The 18819-nt window shown below is 42.3% G+C and overlaps 1 protein-coding gene and 1 pseudogene across 1 annotated transcript; one reads left to right on the top strand and one right to left on the bottom strand.

Annotated features, from left to right (window-relative positions):
* The first annotated feature begins 917 nt into the window (after positions 1-917).
* Positions 918-3585, top strand: LOC119540091 (N-acetyllactosaminide beta-1,6-N-acetylglucosaminyl-transferase-like). Its single transcript, XM_037844112.1, has one exon. It carries the CDS (start codon positions 2302-2304, stop codon positions 3310-3312), a length of 1011 nt encoding a protein of 336 aa, XP_037700040.1. The 5' UTR covers positions 918-2301; the 3' UTR covers positions 3313-3585.
* Positions 3586-16302: 12717 nt separating this feature from the next.
* On the bottom strand, positions 16303-17079 carry LOC119540838 (annotated as a pseudogene).
* Positions 17080-18819: the final 1740 nt, after the last annotated feature.

Genomic DNA, 18819 nt, shown 5'->3' with positions numbered 1-18819 from the left:
TTTTAAAAGTTCTCCTTTAAGAATTTTTTAATACTAGAACCTGAGGGTAGGGGGAAGTCGGGCCAAGAACAGTCATGAGAGCAGAAAGGAGAAAAAGCTATATTTTTGAAATGCAAACAGTGCAGTTTGAAGTGCTAGGTTGAATACAGAAGTATTATGAAAACTCCTAATATGGCTAGTGTCTGTACTTCTTAATATAGTAACATTATTAATGTCTGTCTGCCAGGCTTCTGTAAATCTGAACCCTTGTGCTATTGACCACTTGGAAATCATAATGTGAACAGATTTCCTGAAATTTGTTGTCCTATTTAAGTTATGTGTCTGTACACTTAACTCTTTGCAGGACTGCAAATATTTTAATGTCTATCCTAAGCCCCAAGGCTTTGCCAAAGGCTTTGCCGTCCTAAGACTCAGGGCTTTGAAATTACCCTCTATTGTTTCCAGATATAGTAGATAGTAGCCTATTATTTAAAGGTGTTAGTGGCATTGAATTTTCCTTTACCATAGACTTTAGGTCACTCTCTTTGCTCTCCTCCATAGAAGACACTAATAATTAGATTGAACTGCTTTATCCATATAATATCTACATTTTCTTTTTCCACTTTGCCTACAAAATTCAGAGTGGGTTATGTAGAGAGTTTATTTGTGGTGGGTCCTAAAGAATGAGGAGAATTTAGTAAGAGCAAGAGTTAAAACATGTACAAGCTAGAAGAATGAAAAATAAGAACAAGAAAAACTAGGAGAATAAAAAACCAGGGTGCTCAGGAATTGCATGTCATTCAGTTTGGGGTTCTTTAAGCCATGGGTGGGTAGCACTGTTTTTTTTTTTTTTTCACCTAAGCTGAAAGCAAAGATTCAGCATACTGTCCTATTGATTCCACTACAGGCAAGACAGACTTTCCAAAAGGAGAGAGAGAGTGATTAAAGAACATTATTTCTTCATGGGTTGGGGTGGGAGCTTGGTTTCCATTGTAAATTAATGCTGTGGATGGGGGCCCTGAGGTATTAAGTTCAGAAAAATAGTGGGGGAAATGGGAAAGATAGTCAGTAGTTGAATTAGTGCTTTAGAAGCCATTTTAAAAAGATATGAAATAAAATGCATTAATCTCTGTTATTTAAAAATAGCTGGTAGAAAAGTGAAAGTTAAACATGAGACCCTTCTAGATAAAAAAGCTTGATACTCCTTGGCCAAAGAATTGTATTTCCAAATAGGGAAAAACAATATATATTTCCTAGGTGGCTGATGGGAATTACTGGGCAGATATGAAACACTTCTGGAGCGTTAGCTTGTATCCTCTGGGTAGTTAAAACCTGAGTACCCTTCGATCCCCTAAACTGATTATCTTTGTGGCCAAGATCCCAGTTCTTTCCCATGAAGTTTTAAGGTCTGAAACAAATCAGAGAATGCAGCTCAGGGCTTGTTAATTTGACCCCAACATACTGTGACAAGCACCATGGTAGGTCCTGGGAGTGGGAGGAGAGGGGCTGTCACCCAAGTTCCAAGTTGTGGGACCAGGAGCCCTGCCGTTTCAGATCCCCTGGACTGGAACTTGCAGAAGCTCTGGCTTTAGCAAAGAGTTGGGTGGGGCTAGAGAGCATCAAAAGGGAGCCTGACTGGATGGGGTTCTCTTTTAACTTTAAATTCTGTCGCTTTAATCACTTTCCACGGAAACAACATATTTGGGGCTGGAGGCAATGTTCTACCCCGGGGATTGTGCTGGAAGAGTGTAAAGGATCAGGTTGTAGATCATCACCGTGCAGCCAGCGGGGGTGAATGCTGCAGCCTGTTGGATGAATAGCAGGAAATGGCATGCCTGCCAGAACACATCATTTCAACTCCAGCTTCTACGGTGCTAATTGCCTGAACAGTAATAACAAGAAGGAAAAAAAAGAAAAGGGAAATTAAAGAAAAGAGGTTATGAGAAGCTAAATCTGCAGGGACACAAAAAAGAGCTACCAGAGTTTTTGCACCCTATAGGAAAATAGTTGGCAGATGCAAAGCGGGAGCTGGAGGGAGGGGAAAAAGGCTGGGCTTAAGCAACCTGCTCCTGGGATTTAGACAAAGGAGGTTTGAGAGAGGCAGAGAACGAGGCGAGGCGGGATCGGTTTCTGATACCAGCTTGGGGAGAGAGCCAGCAGCTGGAGTCCTGGGATAAAACTGAATAAATTCACAGCAGCTCCTTTCCAGGTAGGAATTACTGTAGTATGTACCAAAATAAGAACTCAAAGAGAAAAAAAAGTAAGTTTGGGAAAGGAATTAGAGGTTTTCCTGATCTTTGAAATTCTGCTCATCTTTGAGGCATGCCTTCATTGATACGTTTCCTATTTATAGTTCCTGTCTTGGCTGTAATCATTTTGATCGTGTTCTATGTGTTCAATTTTGGGGGCGACCAAAGCTCCCAGAAGCCAAACATCTCAGAGACTTTGATGCTGAATCAAGTTTGCACATCCTTTATCAAAGGGAAGACATCTTTCCTGTGGAGAAGCAAACTGACCATTTATGAGAAATCTTCTTGTGAGGAATACTTGACCCGAAGTCACTATATCACGGCCCCTTTATCTAAAGAAGAAGCTGAGTTTCCTTTGGCATATATCATGGTCATCCATCACAATTTTGATACGTTTGCGAGGCTCTTCAGGGCAATTTACATGCCCCAAAATGTCTACTGCATTCACGTGGATGAGAAGGCAACAGTTGAATTTAAAGATGCAGTGGACCAGTTACTGAGCTGCTTCTCCAATGCTTTTCTGGCTTCCAAGATGGAGCCCGTTGTTTATGGCGGGATTTCCAGGCTCCAGGCTGATCTCAACTGCTTGGGAGACCTCATGGCCTCAGAGATTCCCTGGAAGTACGTGATCAACACTTGTGGGCAAGATTTCCCCCTGAAAACCAACAAGGAAATAGTTCACTATTTGAAAGGGTTTAAAGGGAAAAATATTACCCCAGGGGTGCTGCCCCCAGCTCATGCAATTGGACGGACTAAATATGTGCACCGGGAACACCTGGGCAAAGAGCTCTCCTACGTGATAAGGACAACAGCACTGAAACCACCTCCACCCCATAATCTCACCATTTACTTTGGCTCTGCCTATGTTGCTCTATCAAAAGAATTTACCAACTTTATCCTCCATGACCCTCGGGCTGTTGATTTGCTCCAGTGGTCCAAAGATACTTTCAGTCCTGATGAACATTTCTGGGTGACACTCAATAGGATCCCAGGTATGTGGTTCCATATTTCATACCAAGGAGTTACGCTCTATTTGAAAGGGCTCTTGAAGAACGTGCCATTTTTAATTAGAAGTGGCGGATGACTAAAATTAAAACTAAAATATATAGATCTGACCCTAATCCTTTTTAGAGGCAGAATGACATTCTTTGTGATTGTATAAGTAATCCTGCCAAGTAATGCCTTGCGGTGGTATTGCTTTGCAGTTTATCACATTCTTTTGCACACATCATCTTATTTACTCTTTACTGTAAGAGATATTATTGTTCTCAGTCTATGCTGTGATTCTTTCTTTCCCTTAAATTTGGGAAACTTGTTTTTACCTCAGGACCTTTGCCTTGTCCATTCCCTAAGTAGATCGCTCCCCCACCCTACCCCACCCCCAGACCTTCATTGGCTTCTTCTCATCACTCAGGTCTCAGCTCAGATAAGCTGAGCCTACCACCCCATCCTGGTCATTCACCTGCACATCACGCCATTTGTCTTTCTTTTTCCTGGAATTGTCACATTTCCTTGTTTGCGTGGGTTTATTCTTGGCCTCCTTTGCTCTAGCTCTGTGAAGTTGGGCCATTTTCTGTCTTGTTAACTGCTGTATCCTCAATGCTTAGAATACATAGTAAATGCTCAGTAAATATATATTAGGTGAATGAATGAATGAATGGCAGAGCCTGAGGCTTTACTGCAGGATCATAGCCGTCTCCCTAAGACCCAGTGACCTGAGAAACATTTGGACTTGTGTATGTATCATGTTATTCCTGTAGAGTTAAAAAAGTTTTACTGCAGCTAACTAATGAGATTCTAGGAAAAACTCCTTCCTTTCTCATCAGACATTTTCTACCTTTACTGACTGACCAGATCAATATATATTTTTAAATATGTGAACCATGATAGGATTTCTTCTGAAGGAAAAAGCAGGCATTGGACTCAATGAAAGATACAAAATGGATCTCTGATGAACTAGACAGCATTATTATAGCAAGAGAAAAGCAATTATTGTTCTGGTTGTTGGGGTGCTGTCAAGTTGGAAAAGCTGGTAGGTGCTCGCAGGCTGCCAGGCAGAGCCTGCTGGGTGATAAACATGCCAGCACTCTCCAGAAAATACCGTGTTTGGTCTCTGGTGAGCAAGGCTTGTCCTCTTTGACAGTTTCTTCTTAATTCCCTCCCCCTATGGCCACCACCTTGTACTACCATCTTTTTAAAGTTCCGTCTGTTGTTTCCATCATATTCACCTAGTTTGGGAACATTAGGCACTTAGAGGCTGATTTTCATATTTAAATATTTATCCCCTTTCTAGTCTCACTTAAAATGTATGAACATTTTGTACTAGCTATGTGGCTCCTCAGTTATTGTGCTGAGATAAAGGCATTTTGTAACTTAGCAAAAGTCTGGATTGTCACTTTTTTAAAAGAGAAAAACATGTGGTTTGGTTTGTGTTAAATATCTGTGGTTACCTTGCTAGTAGGATAGTCAGTAATGTCAATGTTAGTCATTATAAGAAAAACAAGGAAAAGAGAATCTGTCATCCCTCTTTTTTTCTTAGCCTTCTTTCCCTTTCCTGCCTTCGTCAAATAGACCAGGTAGGAGACTGAGAATGATATCTAAGGAGGCAAGCAGTGAAAGCCTATTTTGCTGTAGCTTTGCTGTAGGTTGCCTCAGTAACAGTGGGACCCCATGTCAACCATGGAAACTTGTGGAACCTCAAATCTCTCCAGCTAAAATAAAATGAGGGGGCCAGGTAGGAAGTCCTCTTTCATTCCTGCATATGCTTTTTTTATGCAGAAGACACAATTCCCCCAAACCCATAGAGACCTAGCCCATAGCTATGGGGAATCTGTAGAGACAAAGGCAGAAATGCTGGTAGCCCCTTAGCATTGGCAAGTGCATCCCATTTCCTTTGCAGGAAGTTGGAGTTTAGGGTTCCTCTGAGCATCTCTCCGGAGAGGAAGGGGAACACAGCCCTTGTCAGTGATATGATTCTGCAAGGGATGCTTGTCAGGATAACAGGGCATTTCCTGGAGCTTTGTCTCCTTCCTTTCTTTCTGGGTAACATCCTGCTTCAGAGAGAAAGCAGCAGGATATCCTGCTCAAATTACAATTGATTTTAAAAAAAAAAAACCCAAATCATTAAACGCTGTAGCCTCAGCGTTTGAGATCTTCATCTTTAAAGCAGTGTACAATTTGATCACACATGCTAATGATACTAGTGGTTTTACTCTTGATCCTTCATTCCTTGTGATTTAAGATTTGGTGTGTGAATCTGGTCCTTTAACATCAGAAAATCCTTAATCAGAGCAGCTCTTTCATTTTCAATGTCATGTTTTAAGGAGGCTATGTCTTCAGAAAATGGTGCATAAATATCTTGCAAACCTGCAAGTGCAAATAGCACTGTTCCTTTCCCTCCTCAGTGTTAACCTCTGCACCCTGCCGCAATATCCTATTTTTCTAACCTGAGTATTTTGATCAACGAGAACAATTTTTTCTATGTCTTTACCCTAAAACGTTTTGTTGTGTTTTTACATTGTATTGTAGAAACTTTCAAATGTACACAAAAGTAGGGTGAATAATGAAATGAACCCCGTGGACTCATCACCCAGTTTCAGCAACTGTCAACGTGACCTACCAAGTTTCATCTATCTCCTCCCTCCCCACCTCACACCATGCTAGACTATTTTTAAAGCAAAACTCAGATATTCCGTCATTCCATCCATAAATACTCTGTATGTGTCCTGAAAGAAAGACTTCCTCTTTTAACATAACCACAATACCATTAACACATCTGAAAAATTAACCATTGCTCTTTGATACCTCAAAATTTTCCAGTTATTTCCTTTTTTTCTTTTTTAACAAGAACAATTTGACCAAGAAAACGTTTCATGCCCTGTAATTAGACAGTATCAGAAAACTATGTGAAAATAGTTTAAAATGGATGAGACTGAACCAAAAGGATATTCATGGGAATAGCAGCAAATCACTTATTCTCACACTCCTTTTTTTGTTTGTTTTCATTTTGCCTTCCACTGAGAGAATCTCTATTTTAGATTTCCACCCCTAGGCTTTTTCCACACTGCTTTAGACACGGGGCTGGAACCTTCTAGGAGGAGGATCTTGGCGTTCCCAGGCTCCCATCTTTCTTTAGGGGAGGCCGGCGAGTGGCTGTTTTCCCGTCCTACGTGGCTCTTGTTTGGAAAGTGGCAAATACGGGCCATCTAGCCTTGTCCCTTCTTGCTGGATTCTCAGAGGAAGTCCTTCAGGATCGTGAATTTCTCTGGTTCAAATTGCAGAAACATCAGGCTCCGGTAGCAGGAGCTTGGCCTGAATCCTCACACACATTTATATATCTCCAACTTTTCACATCTTCGTCTTTGTTGCTCTATGTTACTGCGAAAAACCCATTTTCTCTAACTCTTCTGACTATCCCTGCAGCATTTTCATTGGCCTTTCTGCCCCAGGGCAGGGTGCCAGAGGCCGCTTTGATTTTTGCTTTGAGCCTGTGAAACTGTTGAACATCTGCAGAAGCTGCTACTGGTCTAGTTTTTCACAGTCTGTTTCCCAGGGCAGAATTATCTTCTTATCACACTTCAGGGATAGTTTTCCTCTGAGGAAAAAGTAAAGCTGCTGCCCGCTCTGGCTTTACTTCCCCTCCCCTGTCCCCAACTGCCTAAGTTTTTAAATCTTTGCTCAACTACTATTCTGACCTTTCTCACGCCATGATAATTTTCTTCTATAAGAAAATTTTCCTTTGCCTTTCTTTTTCCGTTTTGTATACATTTTTTTTCCAGAGCCCCTTTGTCAAATAAACTATCCTGACCTCAGAAGTGACCGCATGATCAAATTTCCTCATTTTTCAATTTTCTAAAAATAGCATGTTTCCTATGCTGATTTACTTTGCTTTTTTAACTGTGACTTTTATTTACATGTGCATATTCTTTGGGAGAGTGTTATGACTCTTAGATTGTAAATGATGGAAATGCAACTCATAGTAGCTTAAACAGTCAGCAGAACTTACAGGGTCACAAAATTGAGATGTAAGATGGGGTCTAAATAAAGCCGGAGTGAGAGTGGAAACAAGGTATTCCAGGCTCTTTCTTGCCATGCCTTCCCTCTGCGGGGAGACCAACCGTTCCCCTTTGCCCAGGTCTGAGGGGGTTCCTGAGGCGTGAGACTTTCAGTACCCAAAGCCGGGAAAGTCCCAGGCAAACCAGCACGAATTGGCCCATACCTACCTCTCTGCTTCCCTGTGTGTGGGCTTCATTCATCTCCACTTCCCCTCAGGGTGTTCGAGATGCCCAGAAGTGGCTCCAGGTTTACTAGTTCTGCCAGCTGGCGCTCCTGGTCTGGGGGCATTGCATGGAGGGCAGGGGAAGTAAGCTATATTCTTTCTGGTTGTTTCAGCCACAGTTCAGAGGAGAACTCAGATTGGTCCTGCTTTGTCCAAATTCGCATCCCTAAACAAATCGGGGATGGGGTCTGCTAACTGGCCATGCCTGGGTCATTTACCCATCCAGGAACTAAGTGCTGGGGCTGGCCATGGTGGCAGATGGTTTCTTGGAGCCATGCTGGGCAGACAGAATCCCCCGTCCACTGGAAGGTGGTTCCGTAACCTATGGCCAGAGAGCTATAAATGAGCATCTCCATGTGATAGTAGAGATTCAGTGAGATGTATATAGGGCTTTAACCACTGGAGCGATTTTAATTTGGAGAATACTAATTAAATTATTTGTGGAAAAGGCATGATCTTTTTACAGTTTTAAAAATAATAATGTTACTTTATTATATTCAGGTAGAATTTAGTTTGCAAATTTCTTATATATTATCTCCTTTAATCCTTATGAGAACCCTGTAAAAGGGGGCCTGTTATTCCCATTTTGCAGATGAGAAAATTTAAACCTCAAAAGGTGGGGTGATTTGTCCAGAGACAAATATTGCACATACCTAGCAAAGAACAAAAGAAAAAGGGTTAAGATTTATGTTACCCACTTCTGTTAAATTGGGCTTTGTGTTATGAGTTCTTCATTTAATTATTGCAACAACCATATGTGTTCAGACGACGAAACTTGGCTAATTCTAAGTCTTATTAAGCTTGTGCAATGGTTGTATCATTGGACCTACCCAAGAATTTTCTCCCTTCTTCCTTGTTTCATCCTGATATTTAGTCTCTGTCCTCAGAACTTTCGGCTTGCTCATGTGAGCAGGAGGTGTGGGAAGATGGAGGGAATGTTTACGAAACACTTGCTGTGGTCTGTGTGATCTCATTTTAATCTTCACAAGAATCCCCACTTGCTGGTAGTTCTACCCACGTTGTACAAATGAGAAGGTGGGATCAGAGGGGATAATGCCCCCTGTCCCAAAGGCAGGAAGCAAAGCACAGAAGAGACTGTGGGTGCCGTGCCCCTCAAACTCTACAGGCTCAAAACCGAACGCATTTGTCCCTTCTTCAAAAACAACCCTTCCCTCCATTAGCTCAGACCTGCAAGCTGGGTACTCTCCTCATCTTGGTTCTCATCACCCCATCCCTGTGGATTTGGCTCTCCCTGAATATGGGATTTAAGGGCTCAGCTGCACAGTCAAGAGAACCAGGCTGGAATCCCGGCTCCTCCATGCACTAGCCATGTAGCCAAGCTCTAGAGTGCTAGTGTAGACCAGCCTCAAAAGCACAGACCCTAGAGCCTGACTGCCTGAATTTGAATTCCTGCTCTCCATTTACAAACTCTATGACCTTGGACAAGTTACCTAACTTTTTCATGCCTCTGTTTCCCCACCCTTAAAATGGAGAGAGCAAAAATATATCAAACATTAAAAAATACATTAGAGCAGGACCTGGCACGTCGATTAAGTGTTAGGTGCTATCGTCATTGTTTTTATGATTATTTTCTTCATCTACAAAATGGACATTTAATCAATAAATCTTTGAGCACCTAGGCACTATGCTAGGTACTGGGATATAGTAATGAATAAGACAAATAAGGGTCCTACCCTCATGGAATATATATTCTAGAAGAGGGAGACAGATCGGAGAAAGGAGACAGATAAGCAAGATAAGTGTCACGAAGGAAATAAACAGGCTGATATAGGAAGGGACCTCCTTTAGATGGTGGGTCAGGGGAGGCTTATTAGTGAAGGTGGCTCATCAACTGTGTCCCCCCTTAAAATGCAAATGTCACACCCTGGGCTTGCAGAAGAGGTTTCAGGCAGATGGACTAGGAATTGCTGCAAACGTCTTGAGGTATGAGAGAAGTAACAACCTGGGTGTTCAGGAAGCAACAAAGAAGCCAGCGTAGCTGTGATCCGGTGTGCTTGGGTGGAGTGAGGCGTGGGAAGTGGAGGAGAGGAATAGGTTGTGCAGTCCCTTAGGTGTAGACCAGAGTAAGAAGGTGGAATCATAATAGCCAAAGAGAACCACTACTTTTAGGCCTGGGAATGACATGAGCTGACAGCTCCCAGTTCATAGGGTCACTGGAGAGGAAGTGGGTGGTGTGTGCACGAGCCCAGTAAGGTGCCTGTGCTGGTTTGAAGCTGTTACATACCCAGAAAATGCCAGACTCTTTTAATCCTTTCTTGTGGATGCAGACCTTTTGTGGGTGGAATCATCTGATTAGGTTGTTTCCATGGAAATGTGACCTACCCAATTCAAGGCGGGTCTTAATCCCTTTGCTGGAGTCCTCTGTGAGAGGACAAAAGGCAGAGACATTTTGGAAAGAGTTCAGAGAAGCTGAGAGAGAAATGCCCAGAGACATTTGGACAGAGAGCACCATTTTGAAACCAGCAGACGTCACCATGTGCCTTCCCCAGGTGCCAGCAGCCTTTCCTCCGAGAAGGTATCCTCTTGTTGATGCCTTAATTTGGACATTTTCACGGCCTTAGAATTGTAACTTGTAACTTAATAAATCCCCCTTGTTAAAAGTCAACCCAATTCTGGTATATTGCATTCCAGCAGCCTTAGCAAACTGAAACAGTGCCCCCCCCCCCACACACACAAAAGAAACATTCAACTAACTGCATTTAGCTGTTGACCTCCTCTCATTTCTGGTGCCATCGCCCATCCCTCTTCATCGCTCTCCCTACTATAGTAGAAATCCTCTCTAACTAGCTTCCCCTACTCCATTCCCAACCTGCTTTAATCCATCCTCCGTGTGAAAGAGTGACCTTTATAAAATGCACCTATGACCATAGGCTCACATCTCTCTCTTTAGAAACCCTCTATGGATCCCCTCACCTACAGCATAAAGTCTTAGCCCCTTTGCTGGGCACAGGGAGCTCATCTCAATCTGGCCCCCACCTTCTCTAGCTGTACTCTAGCCCACATGTAGACCCCATATGTGTCCCTTCCAGAGTCCACACCTTGATACATGCCTGTCCCTCTGCTTGGATGCTCTGGAGAGCTGTTATCCCTCATCTGACCCACACGGGCTCTTCTTTCAGATTCAGCCTAAGAGTCACATTCTCTAAAAAGCCTTTCCTAATTCTTGCTCCTGGACTCCTGTAACAGTGCTATTATCAGCCTCACCGAGTTCTTGTTTATTTGTGTTGCTAGTGGCCTTGTGGACTGAAGCTCAAGGGTGGTGACCGTGGCTGATTATTTTTGCTTTCCTTATACGTGGTATACCCCTGGCACATGGGCAATGGATTTAACGAACGCAAACTCAGTTACACACACACACACACACACACACACGTGCATAAATTTGTGAGTGTGAGGTGGAAACAGCTTTTTCCCAAGGTGGGTCTTGGTTTCCACTCATGTTCAAAATAGAGTATGCATCTATCTTGTAACATAGATCCTCAGCTCGAGCCAGCTTCTTTATCTGGTGCCTGTTAGAAGAATGAAGCATCTAGATCAAGATTAAAGGGGAAGTTTGGATGTATTGGAATTAATTATATTAATGTTACATGTTCTTAAGAGATTTTTTTTTCCAGAGGAATTTTTGACTGTATCTTTTTTTTCTCTAAACTCACAGACTTAGAACCCAATCTCCTTGTAGGATGTTTACTGTTTTAGTTTCCTAGGCTGTTCAAAGCAAATATCTCAAAATGGGTTGGGTTAAACAATGGGAATTTATTTGCTCACAGTTTTGAGGCCAGGAAAATGTCCAAATCAAGGCACCAATAAGACAGTGCTTTCTTCCCAAAGACCAGCTACTGATGATCCTTGACTTCTTTGTCACGTGGCAAGGCACAAGGCGGTGTCTGCTGGTCCTTCCATTCTCTTCCAGGTTTCATTGATTTCAGCTTCTTGCTTCCTGTGGATTTCTCTCTCTCTGTGGGAATTTCATTCTCTTATAAAGGACTCCAGCAATAGGATTAAGACCCATCCCAAATGAGGTGGTTCACACCTTAACTGAAGTAGCCCCATCAAAAGTCCTGCTTACAATGGGTCCATGCCCACAGGAATGGATTAACTTTAAGAATACGTTTTTTCTAGGGTACATACAGATTCAAACCACCATGTATGACTACTCCAAACATTGATTGAATTTACTGAACAGCTAGTGATTAGCAAGACCCATCTTCTAATCCAGTGCTCTGTCCCCCATCTACATACAGTGCAAAGGATAGAATCATTCTTTTTCTAAAAACTGCTTCACTTAGAAAGGCAGATGGGGTAAAGTGCTAGGAAGAGATGGTTATCCAAGCCAGCAGTAGGAAGTGATGACTTCAACATTATGAAAAGCCCATCGTATTGCCAAATGTGTTAAAGATCATGCTTTTATAATCCCTCTTTGAGAAATTTGTACTAAAATGGACAATTCTGTTTTCATATTCTTAGTTACCAACTATTGAATTGAGACTTGAATAACAATTGAATTTTAGAGCCGCTGTTCTTAGTGACACTCACAATTAGGGAAATTTTGTGTTTCTTTTTCAACCTCATCCTTTAGGGTTGAGTTTTCAGAAAACATCCCCCTTGATCCTTTCCTCAGTGTGACTCTTACCATTCTCTCTCCCTTTGTGACCTCACCGACATCTACAGTTCATCACCATCTCTGTACAATGAATCCCAAACCTGCATCATAGACCACAGCCCCTCCGCCACCTCTCTCTCTGTCTCCTGGATATCTCTTCCCACAGCTCCCTCCAGCATATACTCCCCGTTCCATCCCCCCACTTCCCCCATGTCTCCAGAATCTCTATTAATGGTACCACCATTCGTCATGCTACCCAACTTCTCCGTTTTTGGGGTCCCCATCTCTAATGAATACACTTGGGACATTCTGCCTGTGATCAATTTCTAGTGTGGATCAAGCGTCCTGTTCCCAAGACCACTGTTCTAGGTCTGGCCCATTGTGCCTCTCATGTATGTTGTTGTTCGGCTCACCTAAGTGGTCACCTTGGTCCAAGTCTCCCTCTTCAAACCATTCTAAAATCCCTGCCTCAGTTTTCTTCTTAAGGCATAGTTCTAAGAATAACATTTCTCAATCCCAGCATCTTCAGTGGGTGTCAGTAGCTGACTGAATGCAGTATAAACCTCTCTACATGGCATGCGAGGTCCTGTTGGAGAGCACCTGAGCATCAGTGCTCACTGCTTCGCTCCCGAAGTGACACTCCGTGCCTTTTATTTCTACCTTTTGTACTTTTCCTTCATACCACTCTTGGTTCATTCTCCTCCATCTCTCTGATTTAAGCAATGACCTTTATAGGTTCTGTATTCAATGGCTTGTCATTTAGGAAGCTTTTCTTGTTTTTTTTTTCCCCCCTCACTTTTACACCTTCATAAACCTTATTGTAACTCCTTTATGTCATTCTATAATCTTTCTTGCATTATAATTATGAATGTGATTCTTATATTATCCCGACTATACTATAATCTCTTGGGGATCTTTTGCATTTTGGGAAGCCTGACATAGTGGGCTAATGAAAATACTTATTAATTTGAGTCAAGAGGAAATAATTTTTAATATGCTGGTGTTCCTCAGCACTGCTGCCCTGTTAACTGCAAATCATCCATCCCTCCTCTCCCCTCTATGGCCTAAATTACTTTGCCAGATCCTCAGGGTTTTCCTTCAGACACCATCTTCCAGCCATGTTCAGTCTTTCTTGGACATTTGCTGAACTCCTCCTCTTGTTCCTGGACAGCACTAGTGGAGTGTCCCCTAGGTTTTCCAAAGCATCTTTCTCATCCCAGGAATGTTTCTCAATTGCCAGGCCCATCCGAGGGCAGCACCAGCTCATCTCAAGCCAGAGTGTGCTTAAATCCTGACTTACCAAATTGGCTCCTCACTGTGCACCAAAGAAATAAAAGGAGCAGCCCGACAGTGGGGGTCTCGGCTTTAAAATCAGATCTGGGTTTTTATAAGGGTGATCTTTTGGTGGCATTAACCCATCATTTGGCAGTGCAAATAGCCTGGCTAAGCTTTTTGTGCATGATTTTTCTCCTGGGTTTCCAGGAGTGGACAATTTGCCATCTTAGAAAGTTACCTCAAAAGTGGAAGTATGTTAATTACTTTCCTAACTAATCATTTCTTAATGTGACTTCTCAGTGGCACGTCTACTCCCCAGCTTGTCTTTCTCTCATACACCTGCAGAGCATGTGGTGTTCTTTCTCGAGATGCTTTTAGAAAAAGGCTGGAGTAACTGGAGGTGTTCTCCAAATATGTTCATCTTAGAGCTACTTTTAGAGCCACTTTTCCCAAGAATGGACGGATGCATGTTTTGCTTTCAAAGCCTTTGCTCTTTCACTCTACTTCTATGACATTCATTCCCCACAGTCTTTCTGTTGAACAGATGTAAAAGTTCATTGTACCCTGTGGAAATAATGGAGGATAAATCAGGAATCTTCATTAAGTAATCCAGTGATACCCAGGTCATCCTAATGGATTTAGCTTTGTGCCATGATCAGTCCCATCTTCCAGAAGTTTCCTGTTTCATTTCCCCATTAGCCATCTTGGTCCTTAGCCCCAATGCTTAGATAAACTTCCCGTTCATTAAAAATGAGCAATTCTGCCCTCAGTCTGAGTTGGAGCTACTTCTTTGAGCTCTTTGGGGTTCCCAAGAAGCAAGGTCCTCCCTGCCCTGGATTCCGAGTCCTATCTTGTGATCATTTTTAAATTGTCCTCCCCCACTCCCTGAAGTCTTAGCCAAGAGTTGGGTCATCTCCTGGAGAGATTAAACACCTCTCTATCAGGTTCTCTTCTCATAACCCTTTGTCTCTCGGAGCTAGCTGACCTCCACCCACTTCCAACTCTTCTCTGTCTCTGGTCAGTAATTATAGCACTGTTTGGACCTTTCCCTGCAATTACTCAATCTAAACCAAGCCTCCCAAGTTTAATTTTCCTATAAAAACAGCCTCCTCTTTATTCTGCACAGAATCTAGAATAGTCATGACACTTAGAGGAGAGCATCTAGTTCAGTTTTAAAGTTTTACAAATTTGGAAATTGAGCTTCAGACATCCAATGGTTTCATTGATTGTGCTGCTTAGCAAAATGAGTTTACATTTTTCTAGCCTCATTTCCCCATTTAGTAAATATGTTATAATAAGTATTTCCATCTGTAAGTTCCTCCATTTTTTCTAATAACCTCACCCCATACAGAAAGAAGTGCTCTTGAGTCACCTGTGGTTTGGAGGGAGGAGGCGTTTGGGATTTTCTTATCATTGTAATAACAGTTATTAACACTGTAATGAACAATTCTCCCGTCATTATTTAGCTTGTTACTAAAACATTCTTATATCCACTGGGGAACATCTGTGATTCTTAGGTTCATGTGTCAACTTGGCCAGGTGATAGTACCCAGATATCTGGTCAAGCAAGCACTGGCCTAACCATTACTGCAAGGACATTTGTGCCTGGTTAATAAACCAGAAGGCTGGTTTATTAAATCATCAGTCAACTGAATGCAGCTGTGACTGATTACATCAATGAAGGGTGTGTCTTCCTCAATGAGAAAATTCAATCAGCTGGATTTAATCCAATCAGTTGAAGATTTAAGGGAGAAAGAGAGAGGACCTTCACTTCTTTGACTAGCCAGCAAAGGGTTTCCTGAGGAGGTCATCAAAGTTGCTAGTTTGCTGCCTGAGGAGTTCTTTGAACATCTTCATTGGAGTTGCCAGTTTGCTGCCTACAGAATTTGGACTCATGCATACCCACAATTGCGTGAGACACTTTTTTCTTAAAAAACACGTAAGCCTTTAGTTTATTGCTTAAGTTTTAAAGACAAAATTATTTAAGAAACCAAAAGTAACAACTTAATGTGGCATAGGTGCATTTCAAGAGTAAGAGTCTGCAATAAAAAAAAAAAAAAAAGTTTTTTTTCCCCTATTTTTCCCAGAGTGGTAGTGCTGCAAACTAGAGTTTTCTTGAAAAACTTGATGGGAAGTGGTCCACTGTTTCCCAAACCAGAAGTGGCATTGGGGAAACAACCACTCAAGCACACAAAATGCTATTTTGTGATCAAATTTAATTTTTATTTAAATTTCATTTACTTTGTTTTACTGTAATTTACACAAGAGACTGCCAAGTAAACTAGGTCTTTTACATTCACCTCCCATTTCCTCAAATCTCCACAGTTGTTAGAAAAACATTAAAATCATTCGCCGGGCTTTTGTTCCCATGTGTGCCCAAGCTCCCAATGATCCTACAGATGCCAGTGGGTGTTAAGTTTGTTAAAAGGAGAGGACTAGACTATTTCATAAAATTAGCAGTACTCCTCCTCCCACCACATACTTTGCAGACAATGATTAGGCTTTGAGAGAACCTATCTTACAACAGTCCCCAGAAGGTAAAATTAAGTCTCTATCCTGAGTACATAGAGGACATGTGAGATGTGGGATTTGTGGCTGAGGACAACCGGGCCTTGCAGGTGTGGAAGGAGTCTAAACACCCTGCCTGAGTCACGGCAATCACTCCAGTGGGGACATCGGATGTGGGAAAATGAGGCACAGGGATGGTTGGGCTGTCAGCAAATCAGATTACTAATGTGATCTGACTACAGGGGCTGGCATGTTTTAGGAAGGACAAGAAGTTAAAGAAGACAGTTTGTGACCTGAAGGATTTCATGATATTCTACTCGAGCTTGCAGGACTGACAGGAGAAAAGCTGCATTCAGACAGAGAAAGCTGATTTAAAAAAAAAAAAATCCTAGCTATTGTTGCCCTTTTTTGGTTTCTAGTTCTTTGTGAGTTTCATCTTGCATCCTTCTAATGTCTTCCACTGTCAGATCAATCCACTTGTCAATCCAACAAAAGAGCTGGCCATGAAAGTTCGTAAATATCCTTTTTTCTTGCTTCTGAATGAAGTTTTCTACTTTGTTTTGCAGTCTCCACCACTTGAATTTGATGGTCACAGGCTTACAGGTACACATCTTAGGGCAGTCTGGGTTGTTTGGCAGCTCCTTCTTCCAGTAGTGTCCCAAAGGGCCTCTCTAGGTCTTGACTGATTGGAATAACGCTGGGTCTTCGTCAGCTTTATAGCCTGCTGGTTCAACTTGACTTTGATCTGCAATATCTATGTAGACGATTTTGACGGTTTTTCATGTGTTAGGAGCTAAACTGTTTACATTTTCTAATGTTCCCAGGTCTGGTTTGTGCCATGTTTCAATTCCAATGAAGAAATCGTCTTTCATATATTCATGAAATATATATTCATGACAGGGGTATGCATTCCAGGCTTTTCCAATACTAAGGAATCCTTAGGAGCAATCATCTTCACAAATGCTGGAACTTTGCTCTTTAGGTGATAAATTTTGTGTGTGTACTGCCCCTTTTCTCCATCCTTCTCATGAGGTTCATTTTTTAAGACTTCAATTCCTTCTCCACCACCAGTTTCATTCTTACTAGCTTCAGCCACAGAATAAAGCTGCCCAACCCGATACTCCTGAACAGAACATGGCAAAACCTTGGAATTCCTTAATCAGCACCATCCTCTGAAACCCCCTCACAGCTGCAGCTGTTACTACCACCACCACCACCACCCGCGTGAGACACTTTTATAAAATCTTATGCTTATAGATATCTCTTGTTGATTCTGTTTCCCTAGAGAACCCTAATGAATACAACATCTGTGAAGTTGGTATGATATAAATGCACTCTTTTGGGTTCACGGTAAAGCCACCCCATGCATGTTTAATCATCTTGCCCCATGCCTCAGTGCTTCGGGGTTATGCAAGGAGGAATCACGCAGTTTTTCTGCATCGCGGGTTGCAAACTTGGTGGTGCTCTGCACATACCTCCCTCCACCCCACCCCACCTCTCTCCCCCAGATCCGGGGTTTGAACATTTCTTTTCCTTCTGCGCTCCTCAGTTACCAAATGTCATCTAAACAGTAATACCGTTCAGCAGTGATTGTCTTCTCAATCTGGGAGAGGGTGGGGCCGGCGGTATCGAAGGTGACCAGTTTCTTCTGGTTTGCCCAGGACTTTCCCGTTTTAGCCCCAAAAATCCCATGTCGCAGCAAACGGGATGGTTGGTTACCCTAAGTCTCCCAAGCTCACTTTGCTAACTCACAGGAATTGAGAATTAATGTTCTAGGTATTTAGGTCCACAGAGCCTACTAACCAATAAACCGAAAAACAAAACATAATTAAGACCACCCTGTTACGTAGGTGACAACACATGAAGACACGTGGAAGGGTGGTGATCAAAAATCCATCATCAGCTGAAAGGCCAGGATTAGGCCTTCAGTATGTACAACAAACTCCCCACTGCTTTTGAGAGTTTAAGGATATCATCTAAAAGGATGGAGTGGTAAATATAAAAGGCAAACACCTTTAACCCATGGGAAAAACAAATGCAAACATTTTCTTCAGTTAAGTGCAAACACAGGACATACCTTGGAGGCAGATTTTCTGGCTTTAATTACTAGGAAAACAGAACAGGTATGCTTTGGGGGGATTTATCTAGGCACTTGCTTAACAGACACCACCACCCCTCCCCCTTCCTTTGGCAAAGTAGTTCTGCCCTAACTAACCCTCCACACTCAAGTAAATGCCAGGCTGTGTGGGAAAGAAGCGAGCGTGATGGTGGATTGGATAAAACAAAAAGGGGGCAAGAATTTAATAGAACTCTTAAAATTAGAAGTTGGAGGAAACCACTGCCTATTTTATGACTGTTTTGTTTCTATTTATTTTTAAATGTTCAGAAGATAAAAGTTGGGGTGAGGGGGAGAGTATCATCCAGACACAGATGTCTGGAAGCAGCTGGTTGTATAATGTTGTCCCTCAAGTAGAAATCTCTTCCCCTTGCAACTTCAATATTCGAATGATGGGGGTGGGGGTGCAGTTTGCAAGTAGTTGGTATGGGAAGGGTCCCAGAAGAGTTTCTAGCTGTTGGACAGGCCGAGACACGCAAGATCCCCTCCTCATGGGTTTGTCATCTTTTTCTCAGAGGAGACATTTGGATTCAGAGAAACCTTGCATAGAGAGACAAATAATGACCTAGTCTGTTCTTGAAATTTAGCGAAAGGTAAAATTTTGTAGGTGCTTGTGGTCTTCCTCCTCCACTGTCTCCTCTACTCCAGTGCAATTAGAGTTACCAGCAGGGCAATTCATTCCAGAAGGGAAATTTGCTACTCCTAGGGGGCTGCTAGGAAACTAGGAAAATGCAAAAATGTCCTGAAAGAATGTGGTAAGCCTGGGTAGGATAATAGAAGATAATAGCTTATA

This window comes from Choloepus didactylus, chromosome 7 (genome assembly GCF_015220235.1).
Source record: "Choloepus didactylus isolate mChoDid1 chromosome 7, mChoDid1.pri, whole genome shotgun sequence".
Lineage (NCBI taxonomy): Eukaryota > Metazoa > Chordata > Mammalia > Pilosa > Megalonychidae > Choloepus > Choloepus didactylus.
This window is presented reverse-complemented; position numbering and strand designations above follow the sequence as displayed.

Bases quoted from the DNA above. Each gene is read 5' to 3' on its own strand.
- LOC119540091 (XM_037844112.1), top strand. From the start codon at position 2,302: ATGCCTTCATTGATACGTTTCCTATTTATAGTTCCTGTCTTGGCTGTA.